This window comes from Stegastes partitus, unplaced genomic scaffold (assembly GCF_000690725.1).
Source record: "Stegastes partitus isolate 25-593 unplaced genomic scaffold, Stegastes_partitus-1.0.2 Scaffold323, whole genome shotgun sequence".
NCBI lineage: Eukaryota > Metazoa > Chordata > Actinopteri > Pomacentridae > Stegastes > Stegastes partitus.
The window spans coordinates 14,138-33,053 of record NW_007578054.1 but is presented as its reverse complement, the minus strand read 5'-3'; the positions used below and the strand labels follow the sequence as shown (position 1 = coordinate 33,053).

At 44.6% G+C, this 18,916-nt stretch overlaps 1 protein-coding gene across 1 annotated transcript; it reads left to right on the top strand.

Annotated features, from left to right (window-relative positions):
* The first annotated feature begins 474 nt into the window (after positions 1 to 474).
* On the top strand, positions 475 to 18,695 carry baz2a (bromodomain adjacent to zinc finger domain, 2A). The gene is made up of 30 exons (XM_008283653.1): positions 475 to 652; positions 1,938 to 2,061; positions 2,227 to 3,099; positions 4,207 to 6,258; positions 6,476 to 6,751; positions 6,846 to 7,214; positions 7,332 to 7,392; positions 8,204 to 8,312; positions 8,462 to 8,563; positions 8,774 to 8,993; positions 9,747 to 9,808; positions 9,891 to 9,956; positions 10,068 to 10,460; positions 10,544 to 10,798; positions 10,897 to 11,111; positions 11,228 to 11,302; positions 11,407 to 11,581; positions 11,657 to 11,719; positions 11,804 to 11,948; positions 12,040 to 12,656; positions 12,752 to 13,067; positions 13,467 to 13,622; positions 13,720 to 13,880; positions 14,311 to 14,376; positions 14,473 to 14,756; positions 14,836 to 14,971; positions 15,144 to 15,290; positions 15,432 to 15,664; positions 15,768 to 15,911; positions 16,732 to 18,695. Exons 2-30 carry the CDS (start codon positions 1,938 to 1,940, stop codon positions 16,889 to 16,891), a joined length of 8,055 nt encoding a protein of 2,684 aa, XP_008281875.1. The 5' UTR covers positions 475 to 652; the 3' UTR covers positions 16,892 to 18,695.
* Positions 18,696 to 18,916: the final 221 nt, after the last annotated feature.

Sequence of the window (18,916 nt, the reverse complement as noted above, 5' to 3'; positions counted from 1 at the left end):
ACCCTGAAGCAGATTAAAAGAAAAGCGATTTCACAGTCGCACCTTTAATAACAAAAAAAATACGATTATTATGATTATTAGCATAATTATGATTATTAATATATTAAGTAAGCATTACGACAATGATACATAATAAATTCAGCTTACATTTTAAGGCATTTTAAAAAAATATTTTAATAAAAAATAATTAGAACAATTATAAATACTACCATTCTTTCAAAATTAGAAACCACTTTTGAGAATTTTAGTAAATATTACTGGTAATAGCAATAATTATAGAGTCATTATTATTGTTAATAAAAATAATTTGTGTTTGTTGGATTAATTATTATTTTGTTGTTTTTTTTTATTTTTAAATTTTACTATTATTGTATTGTTTTTTTGTTTTGTTTTTTTTAATTTCTTGTGAATTTTTGTGAAGAAATTATAGACCGGATCTGTGTGTGGTTATTGTTGGGATGTTTACACTGCTACTGTTCGCTCTGTTCTGTGATCATGGCTGCACTGGACCACACCAGCCATGTTTGCTAATTTAAAACCCAAAGGTTAGGGAATAGTTGTTTATTATTTATCGCCGTGCCATCTTCACCCGCACACCCGTTAAGACGGAGGTTTAGAGGCTTCTGCGCCTTCGGAATCCAAGGACCGAAAGGTTGGACAGCTTTAATTGAAATATCCGCGAAACTTTTGATGGTGGTGGTGTGGGAGGATGATGCTCTGCAAAAAATTGTCTGTGTGCGTGCAGCGTAAACAATGTAACTTCATCTGGCTGCTAGCTAACGTTAGCCCATGAACAAAAGGGAGCACGCCTCCATCTGTTAACAGGCGAGTCTGATGAGTGAGTTAGCAGATTATCAACAGACCGGTTGATATTTATTTTCTATCGCGGCGCTCTCTACCGCTGATGGGGCATCATGGATCCAGACCAGCGTGGCTGCGGTACCTGCTACCTGGCTATAAGCTAACATCGCAGCCTTGCTGTCTGGATGAACGTTCAGGATGCTATGAGTTAGCTGCGCGGCTAGCGTGTGGTTAGCTAGGTTCTATTGTGATGATTTAGCTAAATAACCTTGGGACTGGAGTGGGGAATATTTTTTGCCCGATGTTTCACGCTGATGTAAGCGATATGTTCAAGCTACTAAGGAGTTGAACTCGTATCCAACGTTAACAGTATCAGTTGTTAGCACAGCCGACTAGCAGCGCTTTAGACTGAATTGTTCGTTTGAGAGCGCAGCTAGCGCGACTAAGCTAACGCGGCGCCTACTCCCGCAACGGCCTGGTTGAATTAGGAAATGAACTATCCTGGAGGGCTACTTTTGTATTGCAGCGGCAGGGAACTGTTAAACAGCGAATGGCGTGGTAAACAGTTCTCCAGGCCTCGGAGTATAACATATTCTTGCTAATCCCTCCATTGTTAGTTGGCCGAGGCCGCCGGGTCTTGGTGGTGTTTGTGCGGCTATGGCTGCCCGGGCCGTACATTTATCGTGGTAGATTTAAGAGGCTGTGCTGCTCATGTTAGCAGCGCCTCATCAGCGCTAATGATGAGCTTCTATCGTAATATTCCGGCTGTCCATTACACTCGCTGGGGCCTGGCATCTGCTGTTGCTGGCTGCGACATTTTGACGGTTGTTGTTGGAACGAAATGGTGCTGTCACAGGCTGCAGTTTCCAAAATCACTGAGGATAGACATTTCGTGGTGGGAATGGCACGCATTACGTAGCGTCGACTGTCTTCAAAAACTGCACGAAGAGAAAAAGAAATGAAAATGAATTAAATAATACGTTTGTGATTCACACGGTGATGCACATCCTGCTCATACGTTTTAACCCTGTGCAATCAACTGCACCACTTCCACACATTTGGTGTTTGAGTGGAATATTAAACTGGGGAGTGCGTTTATTTATTTATTGCTCCTTTTTTTTTTGTTTGTTTTTCAGATGGATTCAAATAACCATTTCAACTATGGCACCCACTCCTCAGCAAACTCAGGACTGAAACTCTCCTCAGGGGATTCTCTTTATACTAACGGGTCCTCCATGAGTTTTCCTCAGCAGGGGAAGAGTGAGTATTCTCATCCTTGAGCTGCGATCTGAATGCAAAATCACATCTTGTCTCCATACAGTCAAATCTTACCTTCTCTGTCCACCAAACTTTCATAGTTCAGCAACAAACAAAACACTTTACCAGTGCAATCTGTACCTTTTTAACTTGTCTCGTATCTAACAGATATGAATGGCGAAATGAATGTGAATGGCGTCTCTACTGTACTTGGGTCCAGTGTGCCTGGTTCCCACCCACCATCAGCTCCTTACCCACACATGAGCAACCACCACCAGAGCAGCATGGGCTACGACTACTTGTGGGGAGGGCACCCTCAGTATGGGCCAGGCATGAGCACCTCTCCCGGGCACGGGATGCACCAGAAGCAGCCTGCACCCGGGATGGTGCAGCCTCAGTCACAGCACCACTTCCAGGGTCACGGACAGTACCAACTGAACGGGGGTATCGAAAGCTCCCACCAGCCCCCTGTGGCAGGCTCAGCAAACATGCCTCTTACTGGGAATCAGTACTGGAACAGGAGTAACCCTGGTCCGCAACAGATAGGTTATAACTCCCACAGCATGTACGGGACCTACCAGGGTCAGGCACATCCTGGGATTACACCGTCACAGCATCACCAGCAGCAGTCCTTACAGCCTCCCCCTCATCAACCGTCACAGCAGCACCTCCACTCCCACCGTCATCCACACCATCACCACCAGCAGCACCAGCAACCACAGCATTATGGCATGATGCCTAATGGGATGCCCTACTACCAGCATCAGGCCCAGCACCCGTCCCTGCCGTCACCCCAGCAACAGCCACCACAGCAGTCTCAGCCCCAAACCCAGGCTCAGATGATGCCCCCAACATCCCAGAATTTTACTCCTCCACGTGGCAGCCCACAGCACCACAGCTTAGGCAGAGGGAGCTCCGGCAGCCCTCTTCCTGTGGGGGTGTCCTCAGCACCAACAGCGCAGGACAGTGGATCACCCAAGGGCCACACCAGGGAACAGAGCCCTCAAGCGACCAATGTGGGGATGTCTTCACCAATGCAAGGTGGCCACTTTACACTTGTTACACGTGGAACTATATAGCTCATTTGATTCTGTATGTGTTTGATGTTTCTCTAGTTTCTATAAAAATGTGTATGCTATCAGGTTTGTTTCTGGAACTGGATAGTTCTACATTTGACAGTGCTGCATTTTTGGTATCTATCCTTGATTTCCTCATAGATGAAACTTCTTCTATTTCCTCCTTTTTTTCTAGACCAGTACTCAAGTGATACTCATGTGGTTTTATTTCTCTTTGGTCATATTTGAAAAAGCCATTTCAGCTGACAGTCATTCTAAAACATGGCACTCCCTGGTTGTGTTGCAGCTTCCTGTTGCGTCTGTATATAATAACATTGTTGAAGCTCGGAGTCAAAGATTACAGGCCAACAGGGCATGTTTTCCTGGTTTTTGAAGTTGATTGTAAATTTTTAGAGCTGAAATTATCAGTAAGTTGAGCATCAGTGAGCTGAAACATGCTGCTTCTAGCTTCATGAATGTTAAGATCTGTGACTTTTTATTTTTAATTAAACACTGTATTCTATTACATTTTCTTTTTTTTTTTTGTCTTGCCAAGTAGTTGGACAGAATGTCTTTGGGTCTTCGATTAGACAAAACAAGACATTTTAAAGGGTGACGGAGCTATGGAAATGCGATGGACACTTGTCGCTATGGTTATAGACAAAACAATTAGCCAAGAAAATACTTAGCAGAGTCATTTATAATACGAACACTATTTACAATCCTACCTGCACATGAAGTGTGTGATATTGGGCCAGTTGCAACGGTGGTGCTTAGTAGTGGGATAGTGCCCAGATTGAACCAGTAGGTGTCACCGTTAGACTGTGCTAAACTGTTTGGATATAAACTGTCGTTAAGATGGTTTGTAAGGAGAGCTAAGAACATTTGAGTCCATAAAATATCGTTATTTATACATAATAAGTTTAATACATAGACAGAGAAATATTGAGTGCTTGATTGATTTCTTAATGGAAGTTGCAGCAGTTACAGTATAGATTTAAATTATCAGAGTGACCATGATGTGCTGTGTGAACATCCGCACACTGAGTTTATCAGAGTATTGACAGTTTTGTTGATTCTTTTTTTCTTTCAGGGCAAACTCGGGAAGCTGTCAAAGAGGTAGACACAAGTTATAATGGCAGTGAAAGGGCAACCGTTGCCCAGAGGCTACCCAAGATTGACAGTTACCAACCCAAACCTTCTGCTGCTCATGCGGGGCCTTCGAGTGAATACCGTCAGCATTCTGATAAGCCGGCAGCTCAGCGTCCAGAAATGGCTTCCCCCGTCAAAGATCCTGCCGTTAACCCAGCTCCCCAGTCTGTGTCATCAAATGCAGCTGCGTCAGTGTCTCTAACCAAGGCCTCAACACCACCTCGGGTCTCTGCAGCTCCCACATCTGCGCCTGGACCCCCTACAGTTCCATCCCTTGATGTAGAATCTACTCCACCACAAATCTCAACACCTCCCTTTGCTCCATCTCCAGCTGCTTCTCCCAGACTTTCCTCCCCTCCCCCAATGGTGCAAGGCCTCAGGCCTCCCACTTCTGTTGCGACTGAGACGTCTCCTGCCGTATCTAAGCATCTGTCAGCAGGATCCTCCTCCCCCCTGCCTGCATCTCCTTCAAAGTTGTCTACACCTCTTGCTTCGACTGATAGTGCATCTAGACCTGCAGCAGATTCTTCAGGGCCTCCAGCCTCTTCTTCGTCAGGGTCTGTGGTTCATCAGACAAAGTCAGCATTGCCTCCTACAGCTTCTGGACCTCCAACAACGGTGTCCAAGTCTTCTTCATCTCTGGAGATGAAAGAGTCCATGCCACCTTTGATGACACCCCACTTCACTGATCCATCTGGAGGTCAACATGAAAAGCCTGGACCTCCAAAACTGATTCCTGCTACTCTGTCTGTCGGTCCAAATTCCTCATCTCCTGTCGTGGCTCCATCTCAGATGTCAATATCTGGACCGTCATCCTCAACATCACTTGGCACTTGTTTATCAAAAACTTCCTCAGTTGGCAGTAAGCTTTGTGAACCAGCACCCCAGTGTCAGACATACACTCCTGCAGCTGTTGATTCGAGTCTTTCTACGACTTCTGCAGCATCATCACCACCAGGGGGGGTGAACTTACCCTCCCTAGCAGCCCATGATAGTCCTTCAGTCCGACCTCTGTCTACCCTACCTCTTCTAACCACTCAAGCCTCCAGGACTGCACCTGTGTCCAGCCCTCCTGCCTTGGTGTCTGTGCCTCCTGCAAAGGGTACGTCTTCTGGAGCAGTCCAAAGTTCTGACTCTGAGCGGCATCCGTCAAACACCACTCTTCCTCGTGTACTAAAGCAGTCGTCTCCCAAGTCAGAGCACCATGGTCACAGTGAGGACAGGAAAGTGTCGGTTACTAAAAGAAATGAAAAACCAGAGGATCACCTCCCTCAGCTTGACTCAGGCGGGAAAAGGTCATCACAGGTGGAAGAAAATGAGACTAATAGATCTGAAATTCGCTCACACAAATCCCTCACTGATCTCCCCGGGAAACCTTTACGGACCACAGTTTCTCCTGATCAAAAGTCCAAGAATAAACAAACAGATTCTGAAAAGCACCACATGCAACGCAGTGTCACCTTGGAGGCAGAGGACTCGACGATGAAGCAAACTCCACTCAGAAAGTCCTCACAGCTCAACAGCTCAAAGGTAGAACATCTGACAGATGAACAAAGTTTTGATAACTCTTCACATGCTGCCTCTCAATACGATGGCAGTTCAACATGTGACACCCCCTCGCGGCTCGATGTGAGCTCTGTCTTAGAAAAGACCTCTTATTTAGCCGGCTCCAGCTCATACGCAGATGACTCCACTCACTTTGATGACAGCTTTCTCCGGAGAAAGGACAATTCTCAGTTTGACAGCACTTCCCAAGCTGAAGAGGAACCATCTACTACATTTGACACCACTAGAGACAGCAGCTTTTCTGTGGAGGACTCCAGAGATGACACATTGGACTCTACCAGGGAAGGGGAAGCCTCTGACGCAGAAGAGACCAGGAACAGTTGCCAAATTACAGGAGAATCCACGTTGGAGTCTTCTCTAAACAACAGCTCTCAGGTTGAAGAGCTGCCCGTCGACTCAAGTGATGTGACTCAGCCAGGACATCGAGGTACTTCTATGATGTTTTTGATGATTGAAACTAATGTTACACAAGCAGCATTCATTAGCTAAAATATACAAATTTATTATACTAATGGGTTTCTTCCCTATTTGGAGATTTAATTCTCATCGAATAAAGAGAACTGCATTTCAAGTAGCTTGACTGTTTTGTAAGTTCTCTTGATTTATGAATTCTGCTGACACAGTTTTATGTTGTACCATGTCAGGACCTGAAGTCGAGTGGGAGCCCAGAGGACATGATACACCAGACTCAGCCGGACGCATTAATATTAAGACCACTGCTAATGAGACAATGACACCCCCAAGTTTCAAGATGAGAGATGAGAACTTCATCGCGTTCAGTACCCCAGCAGAGAGCCCCGCTGTACACCCACTCCAACCAGTAACTGATCAGACTGTGTCCGCCGCTGGAGGACTTCTGAAAACCCCAGGGAAACCACGCAAACCTCAAGCTCCAAAGGCAATATGGATTAAAACCACAGGTATTTGATGTTGCCAACAAAATATTACACTAATAGAGCATTCTTTTTTTTTTTTTAAACAACTTACTTAAAACTTTTTCTCTTTTGTTTTAAGCACCTGAGGGGGTCCAGCGGAAGTCTCGGGTTCGGATCCCAAAAGCAGAGAAGACAAAGGCTGATGAAGAGGAAGGTCCTAAAGAGGAGGCACCTAAAGGCAGGAAGAGGAAGAAGCCTCTCAAGGTCGATGTCAATGAAACATCTGGGGAGGCTGGGCCTCTCACAGAAGAGGTTGATCCAATAATGGCAACAATTGAAGCTGTTCTGGCCAACGCTTCGGCTATCAGCACAGCAGCCGAGAAACCCAAGAAGGCGAAAAGGGTTAGGAAACAAGACCAAGAAGGAAACGTGGGCAAAACACAAAAACAAGGTGCCGAAACGACTGCTGACAATGCTGATGAAAATGATGACGACAGTTCCACTGCAGGTAAAGAAGAAGGTTGAAAGTGTTGTGTAAGGTGACCCACATCATGTGATATTTTGTTGAGACATGATAACACAGATTAAGAATTTAAAGCCCAGGTTTGTGCATTTTCTCAAACAGGTGAATCTAACAGACGAAGGGTTGCGACGGAGGACCAGGTCCAGTTCCCTCTGCAGCACGGGTAATGATTGCTTTCACTGTTTATTGAGGCTTTCAATCAACAGGGTTGTTAAGAAATCGATCAGATCTTTTCATATGAACCAATTTTAGTCCTCTGATAGTACATCTTCATTTAATCTAAGTTGTTTGTTTAGACAGATAAAACTGTCTTAACTGTGTAAGAAGCGATCAAGCTAAATTAATATGAAAACTTCCAACGTGTGCTGTCTTTATATATTAGGGTAGCTTGTTTTGTTTTTTTTCCTTCTGCCATAGTGTTTTGGTTCACACAAATACAATGCTTTGAATGCATCATGACCAACAGTTTCCTCTTGTGTGCTAGGCCTATATTCATACTCATTGTGCTGATGTGACTCTGTTCATAAAACTGTAAATTTCTCTGAACTTCAGGCCAAAGTCAACAGCTTGTGATAGGTAGGCCAACAAGAGAGCAAAACAGTGTAAACAGAATCTAATTTCGCAGCCCTCTTCCTAACACAAACTACTCTCTGGAGACTATAAAAGTGAATGCTGTTATTAATCTTTGGACCTGTTTTGAAATGAAGAATAGAGCCCATGTATATATTTTTTAATAATGAAGAGTCAGGTCACCCAGTGCAACGGTGGGGTGACAGTGGAGCTCCATGGCAAATAAGATAAATCAGACACACATCCAGTACTTGTTAGTTAAATTATGTAATTGTTACAGTTTTTTTTTTTTATTTGTTATTTTGGACAACAAGAAAAATGTTGAACATCACCAAAGTCATCCTTTAAACTCTGTTTCCTAAAAACGGTGACAATGATGTAACAACGAACCCTTTAAACTGCAGTTGGAGGAGGGAGATTCGTGTGAAGAAATTGGAGAACCGCATGAAGGGTGAAACCTGGTACTACACCCCTTGTGGAAGGAGGATGAAGCAGTTTCCAGAAATAATCAAGGTGAATTGCCCAGGCCATAAAACCCCAAAGACCCCAAGGGGTCGTTTAAATAGTTGGAAACCAGAGTCATGTTGCAAACAATGATGTCAGTACACTGACTATCTTTTTGTCTGTTTCTTGTGCTGCTGTATCCTAATTGTTTCACGCAGTACTTGAAGAGACACACAGACAGTGTGGTCACCAGAGAACACTTCAGTTTCAGCCCACGGATGCCTGTTGGAGACTTCTATGAAGAGAGAGACACTTCAGAGGTCTGTATATATATATATGTGTGTGTGTGTGTGTGTATATATATATATATGTAATTATTATTATTGTTTTTTATGTTAAGATGAATGCAAAATCATTCGTAGAGAAGGATTTGGATCAAATCTGCTGCACAATAAATTAATAGTTTTACATGTCAGAAATGTGTAGAAGTCAGTTTGGAGTTAATATATTACATCTGCAATAATTTACAGGGTATGAAGTGGGTCCTCTTGGCTAATGAGGAGGTTCCCTCTATGATCATGGCTATCACTGGACGGCGTGGTCGACCACCAAACCCTGATAAAGAAAAACCTCGCAGGGTTCGTGGTGTGAGAGGACAGGCCCGCCGCCCTGGTAGACCTCCAAAACCCAAGATGATTGATCTCCTTAGCAAAGTTGACGCTAAGCTGCTGAAGCGTCTTGAGGCCAAGGGTGAGTGGAGGATGTATGTGTATCATAGTGGTATTGTTGAAACCAGATTCACACTACAGAAATTTAAAAATCTTAACAGAAGTTAAAATCAGGTTGCATTACGCACACAAAAGCTTTTCAGATATTTCTCTCTAATCTCAGACATGCACCAAGACCGAAAAATAATGGCACATCAGACAATACAGGTTGTTATTAAGATTGTGGTGCTAGAGGGACCAGTCAGGGAGCAGTGTGCCACCTCATGTGATCTCATGAGGAAGCAGATGTATACGAAATAAAGACTGTGGTGCCACAATTTGCTGTAACGCCAATAATTCTTTGAGAGAGATGAAAAAAAATGGTATCAAGACTCTAAACAAGTCTGAATGAGAGAATGTTTGGTGAGTTGCGGTCAGTACAATATAATGTTTATAGTTGCTGAGCAACAGAATCCGCTGCTCTTGGCGTAAGCGTGTTATTTGCACCCATTGTGATTTTAACTAGTAAAAATCAAACATGTTTGTTATTAATCTGGGCAGCCCTGTCGAGTTTACTTGGGGAGGTTTAAGTCTGGATCTGTAAACACCTCACATCTCTAGAAGATCCCAGGCTTGATTTCAGCTCCTACTGGAGGGTGAAATCGGCCCAAAACTTCTGTAGTGTGAGGCTGGCCTAAGAATTAAGCAATGGCTTTCAGAAGTCTAAGACCAGATGGATTGCTTATTACATAACCTAAGATATATACTCTGACTGTTTCTATTCCCCTTTTAATAGAAGCCCTCACGGAGGAGGAAAAGGAGAAACTAGCAAAAATCAAAAAGAAAATGAAGAGAAAGGTATGTAGTTGAGAATAGTTATGTTGTTCTGGTCTTCTGTTAAATCTCTTCCTGATTTTGTTGCTGCTGTTATTTTTTTCAGGCAAGAATGAAGAGAAGGGAGGATGCAAAGATTAAGAAGATGAAAGAGGAAAAGAAGAGAGCCAAGGTACAGAAACAGCCTAGTTATCTAAAGTTTAAAATGTTTTTTGTCACCAATGACCTCAGCACCACGTATTCATCATCTTCACCTGTTCTTTCTTTCCTCTGCGGCTTTTAGCTTGAGCAAGAAGCCAGAAACCTCGAGTTGAAGGCTGAACCAACAGACCCGACAGCCCCGCAGGCTGCACAGCCTGCATCGGAATCTGCTGCAGAGCCCAAGAAGCCTGGCCGCAGGAGGTCAGTCAAGGTTGAGGCCCCGCCACCAATACAGCAGACAGATGGGGAGAGGATAGCCCAGGGTAAGAGGGTGCTGGGTGCTCGGAGTAAAGCTAAGGCCCTGGCTAAAGCTCAGGCTGAGGCAGAGGCAGCAGCTCAGGCTGCTCTGGCAGCTAAAAGGGCAGCAGAGCGAAGAGCACAGGCCCAGAGACGTCTGGAGGAGCGAAAGAGGCAGCAGTTGATCGCAGAAGAGCTGAAGAAGCCCACAGAGGACATGTGTCTCACTGACCACAAGGTGAGTTTTGGTCCTCTCTGTTAAACCTGTGATTCCAGTTGTTTTGTCTTGTGATCATGACCTTAGAACTTTGTTTCCACCAGCCCCTGCCAGAGCTGTCACGTATACCTGGTGTGGTCCTCTCTGGAAAAGCTTTCGCACACTGCCTGACTCTCGTTGAGTTCCTGCATGGTTATGGGAAGGTCATCGGTCTCAATATACCCAAGGACATCCCTAGCCTTGCTACTCTGCAGGAAGGCCTCCTCGGCCTTGGTGAAAGCCAAGGAGAAGTCCAGGACCTACTGGTGAAGCTGATGGAGGCTGCGCTGCATGATCCTGGCCTGCCGCCGTATTATCAGGTGTGTGTTACACTCTGAACATTATCCCTATTAACACAACTGTTCAACAGTTGACAAATCATGTATTCTCATTTTTATCTCCTCCCCTCAATCTTCAGTCTGTAAAGATCCTTGGGGATAAGCTGGTTGAGTTGGAGCTGAACCGCAGCACAGTTTCAGAAGTACTCCGCATCTTTTTGGAGTCTCATGGTTATGAGACAGAGGTTTGCAACACTTTAAGGACCAAAACATTTCACGCCCTGCCTCCTGACACCAAGGCGGCCATCCTGGGTTTCGTTGTAGAAGAACTGAACAGCAGCAACATTGTGACTAGGTTCGACCAAGAAGCTTATTTATTCTTTGGTTGCTCTTTAATCTAAAAATGTGTTGCTTGTTTTGTAATTATCACATTTTCTATCACGTCATTTATGCTTGTGTTTTGTATTTCAGTGACATTGACAACACATTGGAAAACATGGCAACCTACAGGAAGAACAAGTGGATCATTGAGGGGAAACTGCGCAAGTAAGATCACTGTTTTCTCTTTTCACATACAGTATGATTAAGTAGCTTGCTCAGATCGGCCCATCAGAGCCATATGTTGATTCTGGTTGTTTTATCTCTGGCAGACTGAAGGCGGCGCTAGCACGTAGAACAGGACGCTCAGAGGAAGAGCTGTGCTTTGAGGAGAGGCGGCGCAGCGCCAGAGTAGCCGAGGAGGAGAACCTCAGTCTGGAGGAGAGTGGTCTAGTCCTGGAGAGAGGAAACCGTCGGGCACGCAAAGAAGAGCCCAAACTCAGTGATGTATGTATCAGCACCACTGTTTTGTTGAAATCCCGATCATTTCTACATTTCATTTTAATTCTTCTTTTGCTGCAGAGTGAGAGCCCTACTAATGCCAGCATTCCAGAGCTTGAAAGGCAGATAGATAAGCTAACCAAGGTAAGCCTGATACTGCACTGCAACAGTCCTTTATACATTTATGTCGCTTATATTAAACATTCTTTTCCCTTTGAACCTCCACAGCGCCAAGCGTTTTTCCGTAAAAAGCTGCTACAGTCGTCTCATTCCATGCGGGCCACACTGCTGGGTCAGGACCGTTACCGACGTAGATACTTGGCCCTACCTCACCTCGGAGGAGTTCTGGTTGAGGGACCTGAAGAGCTGCTGAGTGAGTCTGACAGTTAATTGAAATTTGTAGACTTTTTAAACCCTTGGCTTGTCTGTCTTTATTTACTTTTCCTTATACTTGTGTCTTGCAGCTTCAGGAGATGTCCTTGTAGCTGAGGTGCCTGTTACTTTCCTCAAAAAGGAGCCTAAAGTTGAGGAGGCTCCCATGCCGACCACTCCTCCTCCTACTCTACCTTCCTCTCCTTCTGCCACTGCGGGCCAGGCCCAGGCCCTGTCTCCAGAGGAGGACCCTCTTCCCGGCACTGCGTCCCTCATGAGCAGGCCAAGAGGACGCGGGCGCCCACGAAAAATCAAACCCGAAGTCGAGCTTCACCTCCGTACAGCAAAGATCCGCCGCCGGCGTCGAAGTAGCGTCAGGTCTGGGGGTGACGACGGGCCGGGATCACCCAACAGCGGCACGCAAGACCTCACGCAAGCAGCTTTCCAGAGCTGGCTCAGCCAATCCCAGGAAGGAGTCACCAATGGCACGTGCTCAGCGGCAGGAGATGCTCCAGAGGGTAATCGACCAGAGGAGAGCGTGAAAGAAATGGCGGAGAAACAAGGCCAGTGGTTCAACCTGCTCCCCAAACAACCGTGTGACGATAACTCTCTGACTGAACCCCAGATGCCCAAATCACCCAGCTCACCCCCGAAGCTTCTCCCTCAGCTCCCAAGTGGTCTGGCCACACTCGCTGCTCCACTTATGCAGGTTTGCCACCAGAATATTAACAATAAGTACATGCCTTAATAGTGCGCTTTTAGCCTGTATGATGTGGAAATGAATAATCTCTTCCTACTCCTCAGTTGGACTCGCTCTTGCCTGGCTTGACTCCTGCTGACCCTGTGACCTCAGCAACACAACAGGACGTTCCCCCTACTGCTTGTGCTCCACTGACAATCCCTCAGCTCGTTCCAGCTCCCATTGCTCCTGCTCCGGCTGCTCCCGCCGCCCCCGCCAGGCCAGTTCGTAGGCGGAGGAGAGGCAGCAGAGGCAGTAGTCCTGCCCGTAGAGGGCCACGAGGAGCTGCAGCTAAACGCCGCGGTCGCCCACCCAACTCCGTTTTCCAAGAACTCGAGCAACAGTACTTCACACAACTGGTGGTCAAACCCATACCAGCTTGTAAGTCATGTTTAAAAAGAAAGTGATTTTAAACCAGCACTCGGAGAGATGTATTTTCCTTTCTTGAAATTAATTTGACTGAATTGTAAAGCTTCTAAAGAATCTAGTTACGCTGAAACCGGTCAGCACTTTCACTCATGGTACTAACTCAATGAAAGCTTTCAATACATCTCCTCTTCTTCCTCTGAATGAGAGTTGCTGTGAGCACAATGCCTCTTCTCTTGTCAGTGAGTTCCTCAGTGATGCTGGAGTTTAAGACTCCTAATGTTCCAGTATTTTACAAGGAACACCATACATGCACACCTAATATTGCATCTTCTGGCTGACTTGCCCTTTCTGCTTTAAAGCTGTCTTTTTTGTCTGTGTAATAACATATAGCATGATGTCTTTGTTCTCCAGCAATGGTACGTGGCTGGTGGTGGATCAAGGAGCCAGAGGAACTGTACAACACCTTACAGGCCCTTCATCCAAGGGGCATCAGGGAGAAGGTGCTCCATAAGCATTTGGCCAAACACATGGAGAGCTTAGCTGAGATGTGCACCAAACCTGTCGACGGTGAGTGTTGGGAATAAGTGGATTGTTACACAGTCAGAGTCTGTTCAGAATTGTGCCTCATCTGTTTTTTTTTTCCCCCTTGATCCTTACCAACTAGACCCAGTATTTGAGTTGAAGGTAGAGGAGAAGGATGTGCTGCTGGAGGCTTTGCAGCAGCCTTGGCAGGTGCAGGAGAGAGCAATGGAGTCGGACATCAGCGCCCTACAGTGGGTGGAGGACCTGGAGCAGAGGGTCATTGCCTCTGACCTCCATTTGAAGGTGAGAAATTACTAAACCGTCGTGCATCAACAACTGCAGTCCATGTTGTATTGACAAAGTGAAATTGAAAATGTCATTACTTTAAAAACCATAATTACATAAATGATGACTGTCATAATGCGAAACTAAGAGGGAAAAAAAAGCAGAAATACAAAAATATTTGTTATGCCATTGACTGCATGTTCAAGTTTCTCTCTACTGACAAGATAAGTCATAAAATGCATCAAAATGCTCTCTAAATGTAGATACCTAAAAGCTTTAAGTGGCATCGTGTTTTTCAAGAAGTTAAATGTGGGATATGCTTTTGCCATGTGTTAATATCTGTTTACATGTGTTCTATTTAAACCACAAAAAATAGACAAATGACATTAAATGTGCATGTAAAATTCTGAAGTGAAACTCATTTATTAGTTTTTTGTGTTTCTTCAAGGCGCCTCCTCAGAGTGCAATGAGTGATGCTGAAACAAGCCCAGACACAACAATGGCAGAATTTCAGGTAATCAATAAAACACTCAATGACACATTTTAATCGTGAGCTCAAACCTACCGTGTTTAGGTTCTACCACTTACGCTCCATTTTGTCCCCTTAAAGCCGTACACAATCCCAGATCCAGACTCCACCCGTGATGACCTTCAGTACTACGAACACGACGCTGATCCACGTGATGACTGGATTGTGCGAACCAAGAAGGAATGGTCCGGCTTGCCTCGTATCGCCACACATCCGCTGGACCTGGCCGTGCTGCGGCTAGCCAACCTTGAGCGAAACATTGAGAGACGCTATCTGAAGGAGCCGCTCTGGAACCCAGCTGAAGTGATGCGCCTTGCTCCTCTCACTCCGACACCTGGAGAAGAGCATCCCATGGATGTCATCAGGTGAGACGAACAGTCTAGATTCATGTGTTTGTTCTTCATATTTTAGACATATCTATTAAGTAGTTTTTTTGTGTTCCAGTCTGGAAAGTGAAATCACCTCGCGACTACGAACATGGCGGCAGGCTCTGGATCGTTGCCGCAGTGCTCCCCAGATCTGTCTGTGTTTACATCAGCTGGAAAAGGCTATTGCTTGGGAGAGATCTGTGACTAAAGTGGTAAGAAATCTCACAACTGTCCATTCCGACTTAATTTCAGACAATGCTTCTTGGTCTATATGCGGTTTAGGGCTGCAAACTGCAAATGATAACACAAAATATCAACAGCAAATTCAGATTTGTTGTCATTTAAACACTGTGGATGATTTTTCTTTGATCTCTGTTTTCATAGACTTGCCAGGTTTGCAGGAAGGGAGACAATGATGAGTGCCTGTTGCTCTGTGACGGCTGTGACCGTGGCTGCCACATGTACTGCCTGAGGCCCAAGATCACCCAGGTGCCAGAGGGAGACTGGTTTTGTCCAACCTGTGTTGCGAAGGTTAGAACCCACCCGTGATTCCTCACTTTCTCAGGGCCATTTTGAATCCAAAAGCATCTTGTAGGAGTTGTTTCCCTATTAAGAAATGTATTCCCTGCTGCATTTTTCCCCCTCATTGACTTAATATGCTTCTTTATTTAGGAGGAGGATGATTTAGAGCACTTGTCCAAAAAGCGCACCAGGGTGAAGAAGAGACGATACGAAGACGACAGCTCTGAAGATGAGACGACGACAACACGGCGAAGTGGTGGCATGGCAACGCGGCACAAGGAGGCCGCGGCTCCTTCCTCATCTACCCGTCACTCTGGCGAAGGAGGCGGCACGAAACGGCGCCGCATGACGACACGCAACCAACCCGACCTCACCTTCTGCGAGTGAGTCTTGCCTCCATTGCTGTTGAGTTATTCACATGCAATGACATTTGCTCCAACGTTTTTGTTGCGGCAGATTTGTTTTAACACTTTGTTTCCCTGCCAGGATCATTCTGATGGAGATGGAGGCTCATGCAGATGCCTGGCCGTTCCTTGAACCCGTCAATCCCCGACTAGTGCCGGGTTACCGCCGCATCATCAAGAACCCCATGGACTTCCTCACCATGAGAGAAAGACTTCTACAGGGAGGGTAAGAGCTGATTACGCTTCACATCTTATTCGTACTTGATTATTAGCTAATTTTCAGTTGAATACTACATGGTAACTAGCTGCATCAATGTGCATCCATCGTATCCTTTCACATTGATACATTAAAAATGATCTCTGTATATTTAGACAAGTGTTTAGGAGATAAAGCAAAGGCACAAAACAAAAAGCAACCTTGATCATGCATTTCATCACACAAAATGTAATATTAACCCCCAATAAGGCAAATTCCTCTCCATTTAACCAATAAAATTCTCAGTGGTTAATAGAAAAACACACTGCAAACAATAACTTCACTAAAACATAGCTAGTCAGCAGCAGTGTGGTCAATTGCACAGCTGTAGAAATATCTGTCAAATATCAGTACACGTACAAAACAGTGAAATATTTCACTGAAAAACAAAATCTATACATTGATTCTCAAAGCTGACAAGTACTAGAGTAAAATCAGTCACAGTACAGTCAGAATTTGCACAAAAAGTCGATAGAAAATAGTGTCATTATCAGACTACATCACAAAGAGTATTTAGAAAATCCTATAAATCAATTTAAAGTCAGTTAAAGCCTTCAGATAACCAGAGTATCTCATCTATTATGCTACAGTATTAAGTATATCCTGTATAGTGTTTCTGTAAGCCTGTTTGTCCTACTTAACATCATATCATACATCTTTCTCAGCTGTGTTTGCTTCTGAGTTTGTTGCTTTCTTGTTGCCTAAGACTGCCTGATTGCTCTCTATTTACACTTAATCAAGTCCTTCTTGTGGTCTTTTAACTCTTTTGCGTTCTGTTTCCTTGTCTCAGGTACTGCAGCTGTGAGGAGTTTGCGGCGGACGCTCAGCTGGTCTTCAACAACTGTGAGCTCTTCAACGAGGACACGTCGGAGGTGGGAATGGCGGGACACTCCATGAGGCGTTTCTTTGAGAGCCGCTGGGCGGAGTTCTACTCAAACAGGGACAAATAGGAGCCTGCGACGATCCCCCTGATGGTGGGGCTGTAGACTGCTGGTGCTGCCACCGTCCCAGTCACAACTCTCTCCATTACTGCTAAGAGACTGTCTGGAGGTTCTTCCAGCTATGTGTATTCTCTCATGTATAGGTATATATGTATAGATTTTGGCTATTTGTCTGTTATTGTTTCCTCTACCGGCCTAATCTTTTCTAAAGGCTCACAGCTGAACTGGCTTGAACTTGTACCCATTCCTCATCACAGAGAGCGAGAACACGTCTCTCTTCACTCTCCATCTTTCGTGTCTCCTCATCTTTCACCTCAGCACCTCATCTCCTGTTTGCGTTCTCCTGTCATGTCCTTTCACAAGCCCCATGTCGTAGCGAGGCCTTTGGTCAAGCCCCGCCATGGGCTGATCACGCGGTCTCAGGCCCTGAGTATTTTGGCTTTCAGACTCACACTGAAGGTCAGAGACTGATCACGCTAGTGCAGCCTAACTGCTGCGTACTGGACCTGCTTAGCACCGCTTGACAACAAAATGGATCAAAACTCTTCACAGAGCTTGGGCCATTTCTTACCTGTTCATTGGAAATGTAATGTAACGTGGTCTTATGCCTAGAAGTAATTTTTTTGCTCAATATATTTTTATTATATATTCTATATATAAATATATATAAAGATTACAATAGCTGGGATTATTTAATAGCAATAGCTTGTAGTGAATGTGTACAGATTACCTTATAGAGATGTCTAGACGATTTATGAAAAGGCCAGTTAAACTAAAAGGAATCTGTTCTTGGACTGTCACAAGTAGACGTTGTATAACCTCCACTTAAAGTCTTGCACGCACACTTACACACTTTTCACCCAACACACACATACACGCACACGATTTCACACACATACTCACCTTCTGCTGCTGTGTGAAAGACACTGGTTTCTGGAGGATTTTTAGTGCTAAGTCAGTCAGTCTTAGATTCTTGAATTTCACTGTCCCTCCTGTTAAGAGCAAATACGCAGCTAGTTGCATCTGATCTTTGTCATGGATTGTGTTCAACCAAGCAGATGCTACTTTAGCACCTGTTAAATGGTCTGTTTGCGAGGACACACCCTGAAGGTTTGCTCTTACACTGTAATCGTCACTGACAGGTCTGTCCAACATTACCGCATGTCTGACATGATAAAGTCTGCAGCTTCCAGCCTGCAGCTGAGCAATTGTTCCGTGTTTAAAGTAACACTCATGCGTTTGTTTGTCTGTAGCTCGCCTGACCAGATAAAAACCTCTAAAAGTGACTACAGTAGACTAAAATCCTCTCATTTTAAAGACTAGAATTGTAAAGGAGCTCTGCTAATGAAGTTACCGGGCACATGGCTGTCCGGTTTTCTGTCTTACATTCCTTTTATTGATTTGTTTTGTGCTGTACAAGGGCCAATGTACGACGATGCACGGCATGGTTGGTGTGCTATGAAGGTGACAGGATGACTCCACAGTCTGGGTTTTATTTAAACTTGTTTTCTTACACTGAACTCAAATCCGTTGATAGGAAATAAACTTTGATGTTCCTTATTACACTTAAAGGGACGTGATGTTTTTTCAAAAAAAAAAAAAAAAAAGACATGAAAACCAAATGTGGTGTTAAGTGAATTTTTTAAAATGTACAGTTTTGGTGACTTTAAATTTGTTCCTTTATATTTTTAGGACCAATTCATCATTTTTAAGAGGAGGTATTACAAGACTCTGTTGTATTAAGGTGATGTAACACGTGTGCATCTGTAGAATGTACTGTGAGTTGAATAAAAACCACATCTAGTAGAGAGTATTTTGTTTTTCTCCTGCATCTCTTTGCTTACCCCAGCTGTTGGGCTTACCTCAGGTTTAGTCATGTGAAGCAATTTGGCAACTCAAAACTACTGATAAATGGAGGTTTTTGACTGTTTGTGTTGAACATACAGTGCAGCCAGAAAGTATTCACAGCACTTCACTTTTACCACATTTTGTTCTGTTACAGCCTTATTCTAAAATGGATTAAATTCATTTTCC